The sequence below is a fragment of the Erpetoichthys calabaricus genome, chromosome 9 (genome assembly GCF_900747795.2).
Source record: "Erpetoichthys calabaricus chromosome 9, fErpCal1.3, whole genome shotgun sequence".
NCBI lineage: Eukaryota > Metazoa > Chordata > Cladistia > Polypteriformes > Polypteridae > Erpetoichthys > Erpetoichthys calabaricus.
Window position 1 is genome coordinate 54,737,977 of NC_041402.2, and position 19,806 is coordinate 54,757,782.

General features: G+C 35.1%; 1 protein-coding gene across 1 annotated transcript in view; it reads left to right on the forward strand.

Moving 5' to 3' along the window:
- Window positions 1-19,806, forward strand: part of cdh8 (cadherin 8) — a 365,634-nt gene that overhangs the window by 142,174 nt on the left and 203,654 nt on the right. Inside the window, exon 3 of the mRNA XM_028809638.2 lies at window positions 9,009-9,303. Coding sequence (XP_028665471.1) covers window positions 9,009-9,303 — 295 coding nt within the window. The remainder of the gene's footprint in view (window positions 1-9,008; window positions 9,304-19,806) is intronic.

Here is a 19,806-nt window from a genome sequence, read left to right on the forward strand (position 1 = left end):
CCAGTCATGCATACAAATGGTTTAAGAAAAAATATAATTTCAGTGTACATGTGTTCCCAACACTGGTTCATGTTTTGAATTACTCACAGTCAAAATATTTTGACAGCAGATATATACTAAAATCAAATGATTTTTGATAGTTTTGCCACTATATCAGAAAATTAGCACAAGTCATGGCAGAACATAATTGATGAAACAGAGTTGAAGAGAAAAAAGGAGAAAAACATGAAGGCTAAAACTACAGCAAGGCTTGAATTGATTGATGGCATACCTGTGGAATATGTCAGAACCCCACCAACAATAGCAGCTGTGAGCAGATAAGTGAACAAGAAAAGTATCATTACCTCAAAAAAGATAATATAAAAAATCTGTGAAAACATTTACTACTTCGGGTTCCTTTTTTTTGTGACAAGCATGTTTCAAAAACGCAAAAGACACAATTTTTTAAGTCAACATCTTTTCAGCTTCAAACTGTCTTTTGTTTTCATAGTTGTACTGGTGCTATCTGAACTATTCACTGTTATGAATTAGACCAAAAATTAATTAGTCTTGTATGTCACTGCCAAACTGACAGATGTACTTATTTAGTCTCATGCATACATATGTGCTTTGTTCCTGTGCAGATAAAGAAAACAGAAAGTAAACCTGTCTAAAGGGAGAAAAATGTAAAAACATGGCTTGTTTATAGAAATCTTTGTCTTAAAGTTTCAATACTCAGTTTCATATTTGCATTTGTCCATTAATTTAGTATAACTGGTGTCCCATAACTGTCTAGATGAAATGTTGTGAAAAGGAGAATGATCATTCTGTTGAATTCAGTGTAGAACGTATCAACAGTAGTAAGGATGAATGAAGTAACAACTGAGTACAGTCTTTACTAATCATGCAGTGCCCAACACAGAATTACAGCATTCCTGTCAGTAAATGATAAATTCAACTGAGTGTGCCCCAAAGCAACTGTCAGAATTTTGCTGTGTGTAAACGTATTTTCTTGTTATATCCATTTATTTATTTACAAATCATGGCTACTGGATTAGAAATATCTATCTATAATTTTTGGTTTTGTTTCTGCTCTTAGAGTTGAATTAGAGTGACTCTCTTGGCAAAATCCATGCAAGCATCAAAGCCTTTTCTTGTTTTCGTATTGCCATGAATCTTAATTTTACTCTCTAATGCAGCTAAACCATCTCTGTTTACTTTTGTCAGTTTTATATATTTCATTGATTTATTTTAAATTTAATTTTATTTTCTTGATGGAACAAAACAGAACTTAATCAAGTGAAAACATAACAAGTACAATAAAATTTTACAAAGACAATCCATTCTATTGCAAATAAATAAACGTTACATGTATTTGCAGAGAAACTTTTCATGTGTTTTGTTAATGTTCAAATATTCACATTTTAGCTCTTCTTTTGTGTATATTTTGAACTTGATTTTTTACAATTTGTTTTTGTATACAAATATTGCTTTTCTGAACTCACTCTAATCCCTGAAGGTAGTAGCAAAGGAGAGAATTAAGACAAAAATGAGTGCCATTAAGAACAACACTGCACAGCTTCTCTCTGACATGCTAACACTGAGTACTCCCAGCCAATGAATTATTAAGCAGAAATGCATCAAGAAATGCTACTGGGGATGCTTTATTCCTATTTAAATATGCTATTAAAATGCCCCACTGGGGCTGCTCTTTTTATCTTTAGATAAGTCAGAAATTTTGTTTTTTTACAGTGTGTATTTGTTATTTGTAATTATATAATAATATTTATTCATTACGTTTGTATCAAACACCAAATGAGACAAAAAAGTGCTATCTATCTATCTATCTATCTATCTATCTATCTATCTATCTATCTATCTATCTATCTATCTATCTATCTATCTATCTATCTATCTATCTATCTATCTATCTATCTATCTATCTGTCTATAAAAACAACACAAATAATTGCTTTCTATATCTAGAATTGTATCTATTTGTTTATTAACATGTAAAGCATTGTTCATAATATCCATCGGTTTTGTCATCTTTTTCTTCTCTGCCCCTACCTGAGGTGGGTCAAGAATTTTAGCTTAAATTAAAAAATTCCACTGAATAAACGCTGTGGGTCCTGTTAAGAATTTTGAAGACCTAAATTTAGTCTCTGTTGAAGATGAAATAAATAGAACATCTTTAGCTGGTCTGGTTGGGACTTGTCTTTCAGTACATAGATTTGTGTTTCTGCTGCTATTATGCCTTTTTTGTAATGTCATGGCCAAAATTACACATAGTACCCCAAACAATGTAAAAACAAATTACAAGTATACAAAAATTATTATTTTCTGGCCTTTTTTTCATACTCTGTTAACAATCAATTTTTTAAATCTCATGGATTTGATATATTTTACTATTGACTTAAAGATTTATTAAGTGAATAAATCTAGTAGTTTGTGTTAATAGTGGAAACTTGTTTGTTTCTCATGTGGTTTTACTAGGATGGAAAGTTTTCATAGACACAGAGTAAAACCAAGAAATATGTACTGTTTCCATCAGTTTTATTCATCTCACTGCAAATGAAAATATCAGGATGGATATTATGCGTAAATTTCAGTAATATAGCATGATCCTTGGTTGCCAGCATTTTTAGTTTATTGTCCTCTTTAAGGTATCACTAAATTCTGTGTTCTTCCATAAACCTGGGAACCTCCCCAATGCCTATTAGCGTTGGGTCTGACTTTGCTCACTTGGATCATTCATTGTTAGATACAGTATAACATGTGAATCAGCTTTCAGTATTTTTTCCTAGTGTTTTTAACAATATACTACCATAAAACATTTTAATTTATAAGCAGTGTTTGGTACATGCACTACATCTCTTTTTACATGGGAGGGGGAATCTTTCACTAAATTCACAGAAGAAAAATGCACTGAGTTGTTTTCTTACCTTGCATTTAGTGCTGCAGCATAAGACTGTGGACCCCCTGGAACCTGCATTGATTTAAGTGGGTCTTAGAATGTTATTTAGGTTTATTTATAAAAAATATTTATATATGATATTGCATGTAATTAGTTAAAGACAAAAAATGAGAAGGGTTTGATATATGTATATTACTTTCCAACTTTGGGCACCACGTGTCAGTGCATTTCCTATTATAAAACAATTGGGAAAATAACATATTTTGCATTAAACATGGCAAAAATAAAGGAGAACAGCAGGGAACATGCATTTGTTTTGATTTTAGCCATTTCACTTTCCACCAATATTCTTGTGGTCTTTGTCTGATTAATAGGTATATGGAATGAGCCTTGGTATTCTAAGTATGAAAGAAAGAGGCAGTTTGTGGAGGCCACAATGTATTATGTAAAACACAAACATTTCTGAGGAGGTGTATGCTTAATATTTTTTTAAATGTTATAAATATTTAATCATACTGTATTTAGGTTCTGCTGACTATTTTGAATTTTCATTATATAGTTACAACAGTTAACAAGCTCCTGCAGTAGATGGCCATATATCTGGTAAGAGCAGTTTTCACTCTGCTACTCTACCTCCTTAGTTCCACCCCAATCTCCAGCCGTATCCATCATCCTACTCAACCCCCTTTGCATCCTTCGACGAAAGTATTTTCCAACCAGTTCTTATTTTTTGTTGCTAACTAAAAAACATCAGCAGCCCCTATTTCCATTCATTTTTCAAATCCACTCTATCCCATTAAGTGATTGCAGGTCTTTTTTTCCTAAAGGCAACAGGCACATGGCAAGAATAAGCCTTGAATGTGACCACAGGCATCTGCCTCAGTCCATGACTGATAATTCCTTTATGTGACATATCTTTGTCATTATTACCTCCATCTTTTTCACAGTATGGTGTTCTGTGGCTTTCTTTGTTCTTCGTCTTGTATTACATTTTATTTTAGATTTTCTTCCTTATGCTATTTTGTAGTTCTCTTTTCCCAGAAAGCCTAAGTTGTTTTTGCCATTGAAAAGTAGATTTTAACTCTTACAATTTTAATGATTTGTGACAACTATTGCATGGCTTATTTTGTGCCTCATGAAAGTAGATGGGTTAATGTTAGATCTATCTGTTGGGCTGCTCCGATAATGCCTAAAAGTGCAATGACCACATTAAATTTAACAAATGCCATAGCTTTGTTAATATAAGCAGAAGCTAGTCTTTGTAGAATCAACTTAAGTAATGTACCTTGTCACCATAATTACTGAAGCAGCTGTAAATCTGTTCACAATACTGTAGAGCTGTATAAATCCTGAATTAGAAATACATTAGTTGAAGTTAATTCATCCATTAAATTTTCCAGGTATTTACTTTGGTTTACAACAGTAAATATCACTCCCAGTGTTTAAAGTTTTCAGGCAGTAAAACAGAGAACAAAATACAAATGTCTACAGGTACTGATATTAAGGGTTGTTAGTTGAGCTGCGTTGCTGTGGCAACAGCACTGACAAAAAGTGTTTCAGTTAGCAGTGCTTTTTTTGCAGTTTTTTTTTCCCATTGACAAGTCCTTCTCAGATTGAAAAGAAAGACAATAAAAATCCATGGTAGAGTCTGTGACAACCAGAATTTTCGAGAATCAGAGTGTCCAATTTAGTTTCTGAGAAATATCTTACTGCTTTCAAAGGCATTTCCATTTAAGTATAAATATGCATTACTGTTTCCAAAATTACATTATGTTTATGTTGATTAGTCAGTCCAATAAGTACCAAAGCAAAATTATGCTATAATCAGATACTGCAGTTGAAACTTGCTTATGCCACCTGATAATGGTCTGTTTCTGTTTTTTCATATAGGTCTTGTTACGTAATAGTCTTGATCAGGTCTGCTCTAACAGGCAGTATAATAACTAAAGGAAAGATTTATAATAATTTCAAAATAAAAAATTAATTATTAAATCACACACTACTGCACATTTTTTTTAGAATTATATTCTGGATTTTTTTTCCCTTTTTCCATGATTATCCTTTAAAAGAATAAGTCTCTTTTCTGTAGTTAGTCCTACATTTCAAGGGTTTTACAGATAATTCTGTGAACTGCTGGCAACACAGATTGTTTTCTAAAGGACCAGCATTCCACATTGTGTGGTGTCTGAAGATTCTACTTTCTTCCCACTTTTCTATTGAGACTAAATGTCTTACACACAGGCAGAAGCAAAATGGTGTATTGCTACTTTCTTCTCCACAGTTCATAAAAGATTTTTCCTGAAGCCTTTTTACCTTGGCAATCCCTGGTTATAATCTGTGCACTCATGTGGAAATAAATAATCCTGCCATTGACACGGGCTATAGCCAACAAAATTATTCCAAGGCTAAATCTATTTTCTAGTTAAAATGTTGCTACTATTGTAAGATTTCTAAGTGTCTGATATTGTGTTGCAATATTCACTGTTCTAAAAAGTAATGATAACTTCTTATAGGGTTCCCTTTTTTGTGTTCATCCTTTCTGCTTACCACTATCTGACCATGAAAACTTCACAACTGAACTGTGTTATTTTTTTTTACTTGATACTATAAATGAATATTTGTATAATTATATAATATACTTCATAATAGTACAGGAAGCCACAAACCCATTTCAAAGAGCAAAGCACTGTAAATCAATTAAGGATGTTTGCCAGACATACATTTATTATTGCTTTCTGCACTTAATGCAACTAAAAATAGCCTTTGGTAATATAAAGTTATAGCCAAAGTGAAAGCATCAACCTGAATGCTTTTGTTTCCATCACCCACAGAATAGTAGTTACTTAATTACTTTTCCCATTAAAAAATGTTTAAATAACATGTATAGAGTTTTCAGATCAGTATACAGCATCATAGTGTTGCAATGATTGTACTGCTAACTTTCAGCTGTAGCATGATCGATTCAAATCCTGGCCTTGTCCGTATCTGTGAGGAGATTGTCCATTCTTTGCCAGTTTACATGGAGTTTTCTCCACGTACACCTGCTTTCATCCAAAGGCTGGGCAATGTAAACTGTAAACAGGTGCTGTGTAGGTGAATGTGCACTGTGATGCGCTATGACTAGTTCTTAACTTTCTGCCAGTGTTGCTGCAATATACAGTGAATTCTGTGGGAAAAAAATGAATTTAATCTATTTTGGAATAAGGCTGTAACATAACAAAATGTGGAAAAAGTGATGTGCTGTGAATACTTTCCGGATGCACTGTATACTGTGGCCCCTGGCGTATGCTGAAATTAGGTTCAGCAAGTTCAATAAATAAATACTTCCTTTATTACTCTTGTAGTATACAATAGCAAACTGATAGAAATTGCATAACATATGTCTGACACAGAAATATAGTGTAATTGACACCGATAATTAAATGATAGCTACTACACTTTATAATTTCCTCAGTTTTTTAAAACCTTTGTGTAGAGTGATGCATACACTGGAAGGGTGGGTACATATCATCATGCCAGTGAAGAAGCTGCCAGCTGGTGGTATGTCCATTATTATATATGCATTGAAGGCCCTGGAAGGGTTATGACAGAGGAATCTAGATGTTAGGTTAGCATTTTTGTATTTTGTTTACTTTCATTTTCTGCAGATTAAATAGTTTATTCACACACACCTTGTTGCTACTCCCTTTTATTTTTTCCTTGTAGTTGTCATTTTGCTCCTTTGCTTTATCCTCCATAATCTCTTGTTTGTAAAGATCAAGATTGATTGGCAATTATTGTCTCTAGGTATTGTGGTCAACTGGGTCACAATTATGTGAGAGTTATTTGTGACATTAAATGTAGTAGTGTAGTTTTTTGGTTCCCATTTATTTCTCCTTTATAAAGGTTCACTTTCTTAATTATTGGATTTTCTAGGTTTTGACTAGGTTCATGTTATTAGGCTTCTGGTGTTGGATTTTGGACATCATCTTGTTTTCTCTTTCTTTTTTGGTTCGTTGTTCTTTTGTTTGATCACTTTTGGTATTCTGTGAAAATTTAGGCTTTGATTTTGTGCATTTTTTCCTACCTTTTTTTGTAAATTGTGATCTTTGATATGTTTTGAAATTCAGAATTAGCACATTTAATGAATTAAAAAATGGTGTTTAGCAAGTGTATTGACCACAAGAAAATGGCAGCAATCAGAAATAAATATGGAATCTAGAGACAGAGAAAAGCAGTATAAACAAGCAAAGTAAAACTGGGAGCTCAGCAATCTAGAAAACAAGCTCAGTAGGCAAAACCAAAATAGTAATCAGCAGGTGAAGTAAGAGAGTCGAAAACCAGGATTTGTAGATAATGTTGAGCCAAAACATTACCCACAGGATGAGATCAAAAAGACAGAAAAGAGTTGATAACCAAAGATCAAAATAATGTACTGAATAGGTTCCTGGGAATTTTAGAGTTGTATTCACAAACGTGGGCAAACCAGGAGGTATACGGCACAGACCTTTCATACCAAATGACATTGCAGGAGAATATTGTTTGATTTAATTTTAGTTAAAAACCCTTTCGGTCTGAAAACAAATATAATCACTGGATTCCTTGATTTCTAAAATTACCAAAATAATGCATAAAAGCTGTCTTTTTAGGGTTAAGGAAAAAATACAAAAAATTAAAAACAAAAGTCAAATCATGACAGCAAGTTTTTTAGCGATCTCACTATTCCCCACTTGGGAGTAATTATTACACTAGAAGGAAGAGAGTGAAATGAGCTTTGGAAAATTCTCTCCTGAATGCTAGAGGTCAGGCAGTCAGTGGCGTAGCTAGAGAGGGGCAAGGGGGGACACCTGTTCCCGGGTGCAGCTTCCAGGGGGCACCAAATTGATGTTACAAAACTTCCCCATTGCATTTTGGCAAACAGGAGGGGGTGCAAAATCTTCAGTTGTCCCCAGCCGCTGAAAACCCTAGCTATGCCTCTGCAGGCAGTAGGTGTCAAAGATGCCTGTATCTTCTTGCCTAGAGAATGCATAGCTATGGAGGTCTTGAAAGGTGGTTAGAAGGCCTCTTGGTTGACAGCATGCATATCTTAGTCTTGGAAAGAGGAACTGACCTTTTAGGTGGTCAGGCAGCAAAAGTATTACTGATGAAATGTGACCTTTAAAGTTAACTGAAGGCTTCTGAAAGAATTTCCTGCCAGATGTCCATGTTGAAAAAGTAGGCCTTCGATTGACTCCATAGTTAATTCAGGGGCTTGGCCATAAGTAACGTCAGGAACACCTCTGAGAATCTGTATAATAACTACGTTTAGAGTATAAAGGTGGTGTCTGGGTAAGTACTAAACTAGCTCAAAAAGAGAGACCGGAATATTTACAGAAATAAAGCAGTTGTTTTTGTGTTTGCTAGACAAGGTTTATGGGGGCATGAGGTTTGTTGTTTGGTCTAGTTTTTCATAGCTTGTGTTGTTCATCACCCCTTAAGTTTAAATATTTAATAAAGTTATAATTTTTGTGTATTTTCACCTCCTTATTGCTATTCTGGAGAAGAGGATTGGTGCAGTAGCTCTCCATCTTTTTGACAACAGCTTGCTGTTAATTCAAAGACATGTTTTTTCTAAAAAAACCTGTAAAAAATATTTTAGCATAATTTTTATTAAAATAAATGACATAATATACCTGAAGTATCACACTGCATACAGTGGTATTGCATAGTAGAAAACAATGCAAAAAATTGTAATAAATGTTAGCTCTTTGAATTTGATATAGAAGCTTACACTATTAAAGTATAATTTATAGAATCATCTCAAAATGTAATGAGGCATCAAATACTATAATGAGTGTGAGTGTATCTTTTAAGGATTTCATCATATACACTGTTTCTTTTATTCAAATGGTGCTTTCTTCTGAAGTAATAACAGATTAAGTAGGTAGACTGATGTAACTAAGTAAAATATTCCAGATTTTTCACTTTAAAGGCAGTTAAATAAAGTGAAGCGAGATGCATGTGCACCATAGTCCATTAACTGCCAGCTTGTAAAATATTCCTTCTGAATTTGAAAAAAAACAATAAAGAAGAAATTTGTTTTTTTATAATTCATTACCATTTTAACCCATTTGTTGTTGTTTTTTTTTTTCTAGCTACATACCGACTTAGATGCTGGGGCAAAAAATATCAAATACATATTGTCAGGAGACGGAGCAGGTTCCTTCTTCGTGATCAACGACAAGACTGGCGATATTCATGCAATGAAAAAGCTTGACCGAGAAGAAAAGGCTGAATACACACTCACAGCACAAGCAATTGATGCAGACACAAAGCAACCTCTGGAGCCACCTTCAGAGTTCATTATTAAAGTTCAAGACATTAATGACAATGCACCTGAGTTTCCCAATGGACCGTATCATGCCAGCGTCCCAGAGTTATCTAGCGTGGGTAAGTGTGTTTACATAATATGGATTTTTTTTTTAACAAATTTTTAAGCATCACTATCTGATTCTGAATACGATTGCATTAAAAATATAAATGAATAAATTTTTGAGTAGAGAACACAATATAAGGAAATAAACTATTTAAACAGAAGATAATACAGATTTAAAATATGGATGCTTTATAAAGAGTTGACTTTTTCAGAGAAATGTTGTTATCAGATAATAAGATAATTCACTGCCTTGTTTTATTTGCCTAAACAGCCCAATCACTTAATTTGTACATTTTGTCATATTTCTACTATTGAACCTAAGAGTACAGTGAGCTTTAAAGAGACATAGATTTTTTTTGTTCTAAAATTGTGCTTACTTTAAAATAGGGTTGCTGAACTGTAATAATGAAGGGCAAATAAGTCACCTTTTTAACATATTTTACCTACATACTGTAAATGTTTTAATAAACACAACTGATCATCATCTCCAAGCATTAGACCAAGGTTTATTTAATCAACCAGATTCATTAATGCAAACGTTATTACATAAACTAATGCTTATTTAGTACTGAGCAGACTTGGACTTGTGTTTCAGGAAAAGCAAGGATAGCAGTTGATCACACTTGCACTAGAGTAGTCATTTATGTGAGCTGCTTGGCAGGATTACACATCACATCTCATACTGAACTTCCCTAGCAAATCAGGCAGAAAGCAATCACTGAATTTTTTAACGTATGTGAGTCAGTGTCTTGCTCAGCATCTTTTCAAAATGCAATATGCTGTTTTCCCTTTTCTTTTTGTACACCCACCTGCCCTGTATTTATTATTTAACTGTTAAATGAGTTATGTAAGTGCATAACAGGTGTTATTTATTTCATTATGTCATGTGAAATCAAAAATGAGGGGACTGGAGCCTGGGTGTTAGTTGTTCAAAAAGGACACTAGTGGTCGATTCTTGGATTATGTACAGCATATATGTACTGGTATATTTTTAGCTTTTAATGATTAGAAATCCACAGTCTGTAATACTGTGTACATTATTTCATCAACAATAATGCAGGATTAATAGTAATTTTGCTATGTACATACTAGTTAAAACTGTGAGACACTCAGTCTGGCATTTTCATTATTCACACTTGGTTCATTCACTATATGTTAACTCTATTAAGAGTGAATGAAGGAGAAAAAAAATGCAAGTGGGATCATGAGCTAAAGACCTTAGTGTAATCCAGAGAGAACTTCCAAGAAATGCTTTTATAATGTCTACAGTATGTGCAGCCCCTGCCGTTCCAGTCACTTCAGTAGCACAGTTTAGAGCAAGAAAGATTTCCTAAATGTGTAGCTAATCATTTTTCCAATAACACTTGGGTCCTCAAGCCACATCTCTGGTGTAAGGTTTAGTTGTTTGCATTTAAAGAAGTAAATATTGCTGATTATCTGATACAGTTTTAAACCCCAAAATGGATTGTATTTCTATGTGCAATTTTGCTTATCAGATCAAATTTAGGGTGCCTTTTTAGTGCTGCTGTTTGCCCACCTTAGGCAGCTAGGTACAGAACCTTGAATAATATCTTTGTGTGGAGTTTATGTGTGGGTGGATGATTGGAAATGAAATTAATGCATAGTCGCACTATTTATAACACAAAGAAAATTAATTGTGTTATTTCATATTTGAAAAGGTTATGTATGATGTTGTGCAAGAAAAATGAAAAAGTTAGCCTGCTTGTTATGGGTCTTACTACATTAAGGAATGCCATGTTGGCCATCTGCTTTGCTAATGATGAAGGCAGCACTGTTACATCTTTCTGCTTTTATTTGGGCAATAAAAATACTTTTGTGTTTTCTTTATATTCTTTAAGAAAGGCAGCATGATGCTACAATAGTTAATACTACTGCCTCACAGTTCTTAGAGACTGGGCTCAAATCCCAGCCCATTAATTAGCTATATGGACTGTCCATGTTCTCATTGTCTACATTTTCCTTAAGGTACTATGTTTTCTCTACAATATTGAAAATTTGTATTTTGGGTTAATTGATGAGTTTATACTGTTACTAGGGGGTTCATCCCCTGCTCGCTGGGGCTGAGCACACGCCAAGGAGACACGGTCGCTCCTCTGAAACCCCCTCTTAAACGGTGATACAATGAGAAACAAATAGTTTTTTTTTTTTTTTTTACCACCTCTTTGCTCAATCAGCTGCTGGCTTTCTGCTGCTGCAGTGCCACATGATCTGCATCTTGTGCGGCACTTCCAACATATAAAAGCCTGTACAGCAGCTGCCCTACTCTTTGTCTTTTATTTCCGGCCCCGGGAGTAGTTAAATCTCTTGGCACAACGTCTCGTGTCGCGGGACATGAGTTCTTGACATTTTTTAGTTTATAATTTAAAAACGGAAAAAGAATCTGAAAATCTAACAATGTCACATTAAAGTTCGATAAATTCTGAAAAGAATGATACTAAATATATACAGTATATGTAGTTTTAAAAATAAGCCCGATTTAAAGCATGACAAAAAATGTGACATAATAACGTCAAATAAAATTGTTGCACAAAATTGTTGCACTTTTAGGCTTAGGATTTTATATATACTATAGATAGTAGATGATATGGATAGATGAAGTTGTGTGCATGAGTGCGCTGTCCAACTGAGTCCTCCTCCATGTCTGAGATGTGAGTTGCACCTAATGTCACTGAGATAATCCTGACTTGGACAAAGTGGTTTTGGTGATGGTTGGATGAATAGATGATTGATGTTTTCACTTTTGTTTCCTCAGTCAAATCAAGCCTTGTTCACACATACAGTCTAGGCACTTTCTATGTTATCCAATAAAAGAATTTTCAGGTATTTATTTTCTATGATTTAGTTATTTACATATGTCAGGATGCATTAATAGTATTTCAGGTCTATATTATTCACATAAGAAAGTATCATCCAAGGTTAAGGTACAACCAATGACAACAAAGCTGTTTTTTTTAACTAATATATGGTTAAAAATAATTAGATTGATTAGCAACAATGGTTGATTGCTGTTTTTGCTGTAGTTTGTTCTGTTTTTCTAAATGTAATCATAAAGGTGCCTTGAAGAGATAAACAATACTACAAATGGGAAATGAAAAGTAGTATAGCCAAAACCAAGGCAACATGGATCCAAATAAATTGTAAAATTTTTGCAAAGCTCAGGGATGTGCTATTTGTGTTCTGCTTCACCACTTCTTCACTGTCATACAACATAACCACTTCTTTCACTGATAGAAAAGAGCAACTATAAAACAGACAGCCATACGACTGTGTCTAGTGGTAGCTTGGCTCAACAATTCTCTTGTTGGCTTTGATGAAAAGTAGCACTCTTCCGTCAAAATATATTTGATTTTGAGTGACTTTAGAAATATCTACCGTTACAAAATATACATGCAGAAAATTATCTAGGTCGTTGCAAACTAGTTCATTTTGCAGTTCAAGTACTGGTTCATTTGTAATAGGAATACAACTTTTTTTTATGCTTTACCTAGCTATTATATTGTTTTGTTCATAAACTATGAATGCTCAGGAATTACCTGGGATGTTGCTGGTTGGTAATTCCCAGGATGCTTGACTTCAGCTTTCTTTACGCATGCCCCTTAGCCAAGAATTTACCTTTAGATTTCTGGAGTAGCCTGAATGTGGAGCTTTTTCCTTGAAATGTCTTTACTTTGCTCATCCTATATTTTTCTTCAGTGTTTTCTAAATCTGTTTTCTGGCCACTCTTAATGTTACTAATGAGGAACATGCATCAAATAGCTTTAAAATGTAATATTCAGGCCATTTATTATGGAAACCTAAAGTAACGACAACCCAAAATTTTAAGATGTTAATAACATGGTCTCATTTTAACAACTATATAACCAGGGTAGGTTACCAGCAACAGAATATTTAATAACTTCACATTGCATTATTTATAAAGCCTGGTACTGAAATCTTTTTTCATGTTGTTTTACAGAGTTCTGCACAGAAGCAGCATATATCACTATGCATTTTCTTCAAAAACAAGTGATATGGGAAATTACTTTAATATGTTAACTACCCTTTCTCCCTGCCTATGTAAAAGTGCTTTTGCTTGAAATTTAAACATAGACTGAACACAAATAAAGACAGATGGAGTCATTTTATGCAATATTTTTGCAGATAATTGCTTTTCTGGACTGGACTGATACAGAAGAACATTCTAATAATAAACTGTTTAGTGTCAACTATATTTGTGCTATTTACTGTATACAGTTGATGATAGGCAACTGTAAACATATACCATTGATACAAAAAATGTGCTTGTAAAATTTTAATTTCCTCTTGGGTACAGGTAAAGTATAATCTAATCTACAGTATCTATGCAGATAATGCAAAGTAGTTATTTAAATAAAATGATTAACACTAGTGCAGTATTACAGTATTATTTTTATTCATGAAGTAGTAGAAATTGTAGAAAAACTTTCAAAAATAAAGAACACAAACAATTTTTGTTTGTCAAAACTTTTAAAAATAAAATTAAGAACTAAAAAGCATAAATTACATATTGACATGAGGCACATTATTAGCCCATGTATGGTTTGCTTTGTAAGAATATACAAGTAGTTTCAAATGAGGTACGTTATTAGTCCATATACCCAGTGTTTTGTAAAAATACACAATTGTTGCAAAAGCTTGTCTTTTTCACTTAAGAAGTGAACAGTCTCTTTTGTGTACAATATTTTTAGTGCTTCTGACCTATTTTCTTAAAAACGTATGAAGAAAATCTTATAAATATTTTGCTTCTTTTTAAATGAAAGTCATTATTTTTGTACTTCCTTTTTCCTCTGTGCAGAATGACTTAAACTTATCACAAAAAAAAACCTAAAAATAGTTCTAATAATGAACCCAATTTATTTACCATGTAGACCTGGACACCAACAGTAAAATACTTAAGATTTGTTTTACTAATATATTTGATTAGAAATTAGCTTTTTTCCCAAAAACCTGCAAGGGTTCATAACAGCCATATTTTCTGCACATTTTCCTTTTAGCCTTAAAGGTATTACTTTGTACATACCTATGAATCTCTGTATATTTCAAAAATATGTAGTGCTCAAGACTTATAGAGACCAAATATTGAAGAATGTGGTAAGAGCATAACAGAGAGGAGAAAGAAACGGCAGAAAGGGGAAGGATTAAATGCATTTCATTTGGTGATAGTGGGAGCATTTTTTTAATGGTTACTGAAATGAGATTAAAAACCCTTGACTTGCTTATATCAACAATGTCAGCAACAGGCCAAATTTACCCTTTTTATCTGATTAAGATCTATCAGTCTTACAGTGGAAAAATTTGCCTTGTCCATTCGAAGTTAACCGTAGAGAATCCATTTTGCAATTGCCAACTCCACAGCTTTATCAGCTGCTTATCTGTGTTCTGTGTAGTAAAAGACAGTCACCACCAAGAGCAGTGCCTACAGTTATAATAGATTGTAACAGCATACCAAACATTTTCAAGACAAAGCACATCCATATAAAATATTCTTTTCAGCAGGCTTTAAAATGAAGTGTTATTATATGTAATTGATTAATACTCTCAATGCAATTCCTAAACTCATTCTTACCTTACAGTTAGTAATAATGCATAAAACAGAAAAGTATATTTCACTTTTTTTTAATCTTTCCCTAAACTAAACACAATCTCAAAACATTTAAACTATTCAAACTTCTGTACTAAAATATGGGGAGATTGGGTCTCCTTAGAATTTGCAGTGCTGTCACCTGTGTGATTTGCAATGCGCTGTAACTGTTAGGTGGTGAAACATAAATACTGTTTCATAGAACAAATAAGCTGAGCTTAAATATCTTCATAGGTACTCCTTAGAAACACACAGTTAACCTGAGCATTACTTTATTCTGAATAAAAAGTTTCATGTAGTTGTCTTGGGGCGGTGGTGCCATGCTCTATTACTAGTAAAGAAAGATAGAACATTTGTTGCTACTGTGAACACCAGGGGTCGCTGTTGCCCCATTAGACCCAACAGACAGATGCCGACACAGGCTTAAAGCACCAAGAAGTATTCTTTTTATTCTTTTTTCCCCCTGTAGTGCCTCCAAAGTACCCCAGCCACAGCAAACAGGCAATACAATTATAAATATACACAATACTTTTCCTCCCAGCAAGCTCTGTTACACTCCCTCACAACTCCGGCTTGCTTGTTGGGTTCCCATCAGTCCTTTATATAGTCCTGGACCCGGAAGTGCTTCTGTTCTTCCTCCCACGTAACTTGCCAGCACTTCCGGGTCAACTGGAGAGTCAGGTTTTCAATCAGCCTGGAAGTACTTCGGGGCTTCCGTTGTCACAGTCCATTAGTACTTCCGGGCTAAGTGAGAGTTTGTTTTCCCACCAACTTCCCACAGCGTCCTTTGGCAGCACCCACAGTACCCAACAGGGTTGTGCTGCCGAACTCCCAAGTCCCATAGTGCCCTGCGGCCATCCGGGGCACCGCTGCAGTCCAGGGACACTGCCATCTATCATCTTGGGGGAGGCAGTGTCCTTGATAAGCTGCCTTCCCCCATCCTTCTATTACTGGGGTGTCCCAGCCAAAATAAACTGCCGGCCGTCCCTTACACTACAGATTAACCTAATTGTCCTTTCCACCCACCTCAGGCTATATCAACTAATCAGGTCTGCCTAAAATATCATTGATGCCAGTTTGCCCAGCTTACAGGACCTGTATTATTCCAGAGTCATAAAACAGGTTGGGAAAATCATTACTGACCCCTCACACCCAGGCCACAGTCGTTTTAAACTTCTTCCATTGGCCAGGTGTTATAGATAAATATACAGCAAAACAAACAGATACAGTATAAGAACAGTTTTTCCCCACAGGTCATCAAGCTCACAAATGGTTAGATTCATCTCCTAAGGCCTCCCAGGGCCTTGCAATACTGTTCATATTGTTAATGCTTTTTCTCCCAGTGTTCATTTCAGCATTTCTTGGAGTGAGTTGCACTCTGCACTTTGTATGCATATATATATTTACACTCTCTGTATTGTGTTTCTTTTTTTTTATCTCAGGTGTGTGATTAACTGTTGTCAATTATGTAACTTATAATTGGAGAGTCACCAAAACCTGAGTCAAATTCCTTGAATGCTTGGCCAATAAACCTGATTCTGATTCTTATTTCTGAAATGTCTCTCTCTATCTCTCTGCCAGTTCAGCTGCATTGTTCTAGGTACATCCAGCTAGGGTAGTTACCCCTATCATAGGAGATAACTAAACAGACACTTCTACAGTTAGATGCTCTTTCTGACACCATTCTTCCTTAGTTGCTTTTTATTACACGCAAGAATGATGGTGATCCAAGGTTACAAATTCAAAATACAGAACAGTACGCTAACAACATAATGTTCTTAAGACATTTGCTTAGATATTTTGAAAAACATGCTTAAAACCAAGTTATGTTATTCAACATAATCCCTGTGAACACTAGTGTACTTATGACAACACAAAGCCTTTCTGTGTCACTCGGGGAAAAAATGTTTCATTGTGCCTGCATAATGACTCTTCTAAGGATGACTTAAAGTCTTCATCAATGGCACAGCATGTCCCATGAAAAGTAGCTGTTCATATTTTAAAACAAGTGGTAATGAAGCTGGGCCTGTAGAATTGACGCTGTTTCTAGATTAATTTCCACAAATGCCAAAGCACATCAGCATGTGAGGTACAGTTAGGTCCACAAATATTTGGACAGAGACAACTTTTTTCTAATTTTGGTTCTGTACATTACTACAATGAATTTTAAATGAAACAACTCCGATGCAGTTGAAGTGCAGACTTTCAGCTTTAATTCAGTGGGGTGAACAAAACGATTGCATAAAAATGTGAGGCAACTAAAGCATTTTTTTAACACAATCCCTTCATTTCAGGGGCTCAAAAGTAATTGGACAAATTAAATAACTGGAAATAAAATGTTCATTTCTAATACTTGGTTGAAAACCCTTTGCTGGCAGTGACAGCCTGAAGTCTTGAACTCATGGACATCACAAGATGCTGGGTTTCCTCCTTTTTAATGCTCTGCCAGGCCTTTACTGCAGTGGCTTTCAGTTGCTGTTTGTTTGTGGGCCTTTCTGTCCGATGTTTAGTCTTCAACAAGTGAAATGCATGCTCAATTGGGTTAAGATCAGGTGACTGACTTGGCCATTCAAGAATTTTCCACTTCTTTGCTTTAATAAACTCCTGGGTTGCTTTGGCTGTATGTTTTGGGTCATTGTCCATCTGTATCATGAAACACTGCCCAATCAATTTGACTGCATTTAGCTGGATTTGAGCAGACAATATGTCTCTGAACACCTCAGAATTCATTCGGCTGCTTCTGTCCTGTGTCACATCATCAATAAACACTAGTGTCCCAGTGCCACTGGCAGCCATGCACGCCCAAGCCATCGCACTGCCTCTACCGTGTTTTACAGATGATGTGGTATGCATTGGATAATGAGCTGTTCCATACCTTCTCCATACTTTTTTCTTGCCATCATTCTGGTAGAGGTTGATCTTGGTTTCATCTGTCCAAAGAATGTTTTTCCAGAACTGTGCTGGCTTTTTTAGATGTTCTTTAGCAAAGTCCAATCTAGCCTTTCTATTCTTGAGGCTTATGAGTGGCTTGCACCTTGCAGTGCACCCTCTGTATTTACTTTCATGCAGTCTTCTCTTTATGGTAGACTTGGATATCGATACACCTACCCCCTGGAGAGTGTTGTTCACTTGGTTGGCTGTTGTGAAGGGGTTTCTCTTCACCATGGAAATGATTCTGCGATCATCCACCACTGTTGTCTTCCGTGGACGTCCAGGTCTTTTTGCGTTGCTGAGTTCACCAGTACTTGCTTTCTTTTTCAGGATGTACCAAACTGTAGATTTTGCCACTTGTAATATTGGAGCAATATCTCAGATGGGTTTTTTCTGTTTTCGCAGCTTAAGGATGGCTTCTTTCACCTGCATGGAGAGCTCCTTTGACCGCATGTTGTCTGTTCACAGCAAAATCTTCCACATGCAAGCACCACACCTCAAATCAACTCCAGGCCTTTTATCTGCTTAATTGATAATGACACAACGACGGACTTGACCACACCTGCCCATGAAATAGCCTTTGCGTCAATTGTCCAATTACTTTTGAGCCCCTGAAATGAAGGGATTGTGTTAAAAAAATACTTTAGGTGCCTCACATTTTTATGCAATCGTTTTGTTCACCCCACTGAATTAAAGCTGAAAGTCTGCACTTCAACTGCATCTGAGTTGTTTCATTTAAAATTCATTGTGGTAATGTACAGAACCAAAATTAGAAAAAAGTTGTCTCTGTCCAAATATTTATGGACCCAACTGTGTGTGGTAAATATAAACTACACTCTCAAAGACAAAAAATTGTGCACATGATCTTGCCAGCAGTCAAATTTAATTTTGAATGTCTTTGATGTTGAAGTGTGACAATACTTCCATTGTTTTGATTGCTGTTTGGACTCCAGACCATCGTGATGCACAAAAGTTTCATCCCTATTTATAAAGTGCTTCTTAAATGTCTCCCAATCTGAATGAATTAGCTTGACATTCTCATTTTAACACATGATGTGTTGGCACTTCATTTCAGGAGTCAACATTCTGGGTCCTCAACATGCACAGACCTTGCTTATGTTTAATGGATCGTGAAATGGATACAACCTACCTATAACTAATACATATAGCGTCTGCATTCTCATTTACATTTCAGTATTCAATTCTGAGCAGTCTTTTGTAGGATTCTTTCCTTATATAACCATTAGTGCACATAACGTTTACAGTATATTTCTGTTTTGAACACGCTGTTTGTACTGTGATGCTCTTTCATTTTTGTTCTACTCTTAGTCCACTAAGTAAATTATCCCTAGAAAGGTTCATCTTTCATATTAACCATTCATGTTCCAAATCTGATTATCTCATCTGGGGTTACATCTCACAACCCCGTGGCTGTGGCCGGGGAGGAGGTCTCATGATAATGTATCGCGAGAAGTGGAAGTCCACTGTGTGTTCCTGCCTTCAGTTCTTTTGAATCTCTTGTGTGACAATTAACTGGACCTATCCCTACTATTATTGCAACTGTTTACCGGCCCCCTAAATCAAATAATGACTTTCTGAACGACTTTCCTGTTTTTCTTACACACTTATCTACTGTTTCATCAAACATAATACTTCTGGGGGATATCAATATACATATGGATAATATCAATGTCCCTATTACTAGAGACTTTACATCCTGTCTTGAGAGCTTTGGATTCCAGCAGAATACCGATGTTCCCACTCATTCTAAAGGACATATCTTTAACTTGATTTGCTGTTCTGGAGTTACCCCGCTTGATTGTACTGAAGATGAACTCCCCATAACTGATCATTTTCATTCAATGTTAAACTTGTACTTTCCAATACTAGCTTTCCTGTCTCATGTCTTTCCGTAATATTAAGAATATTATCTTAGATTCTCTTTGCTCTAGTATTGATTCCCTTA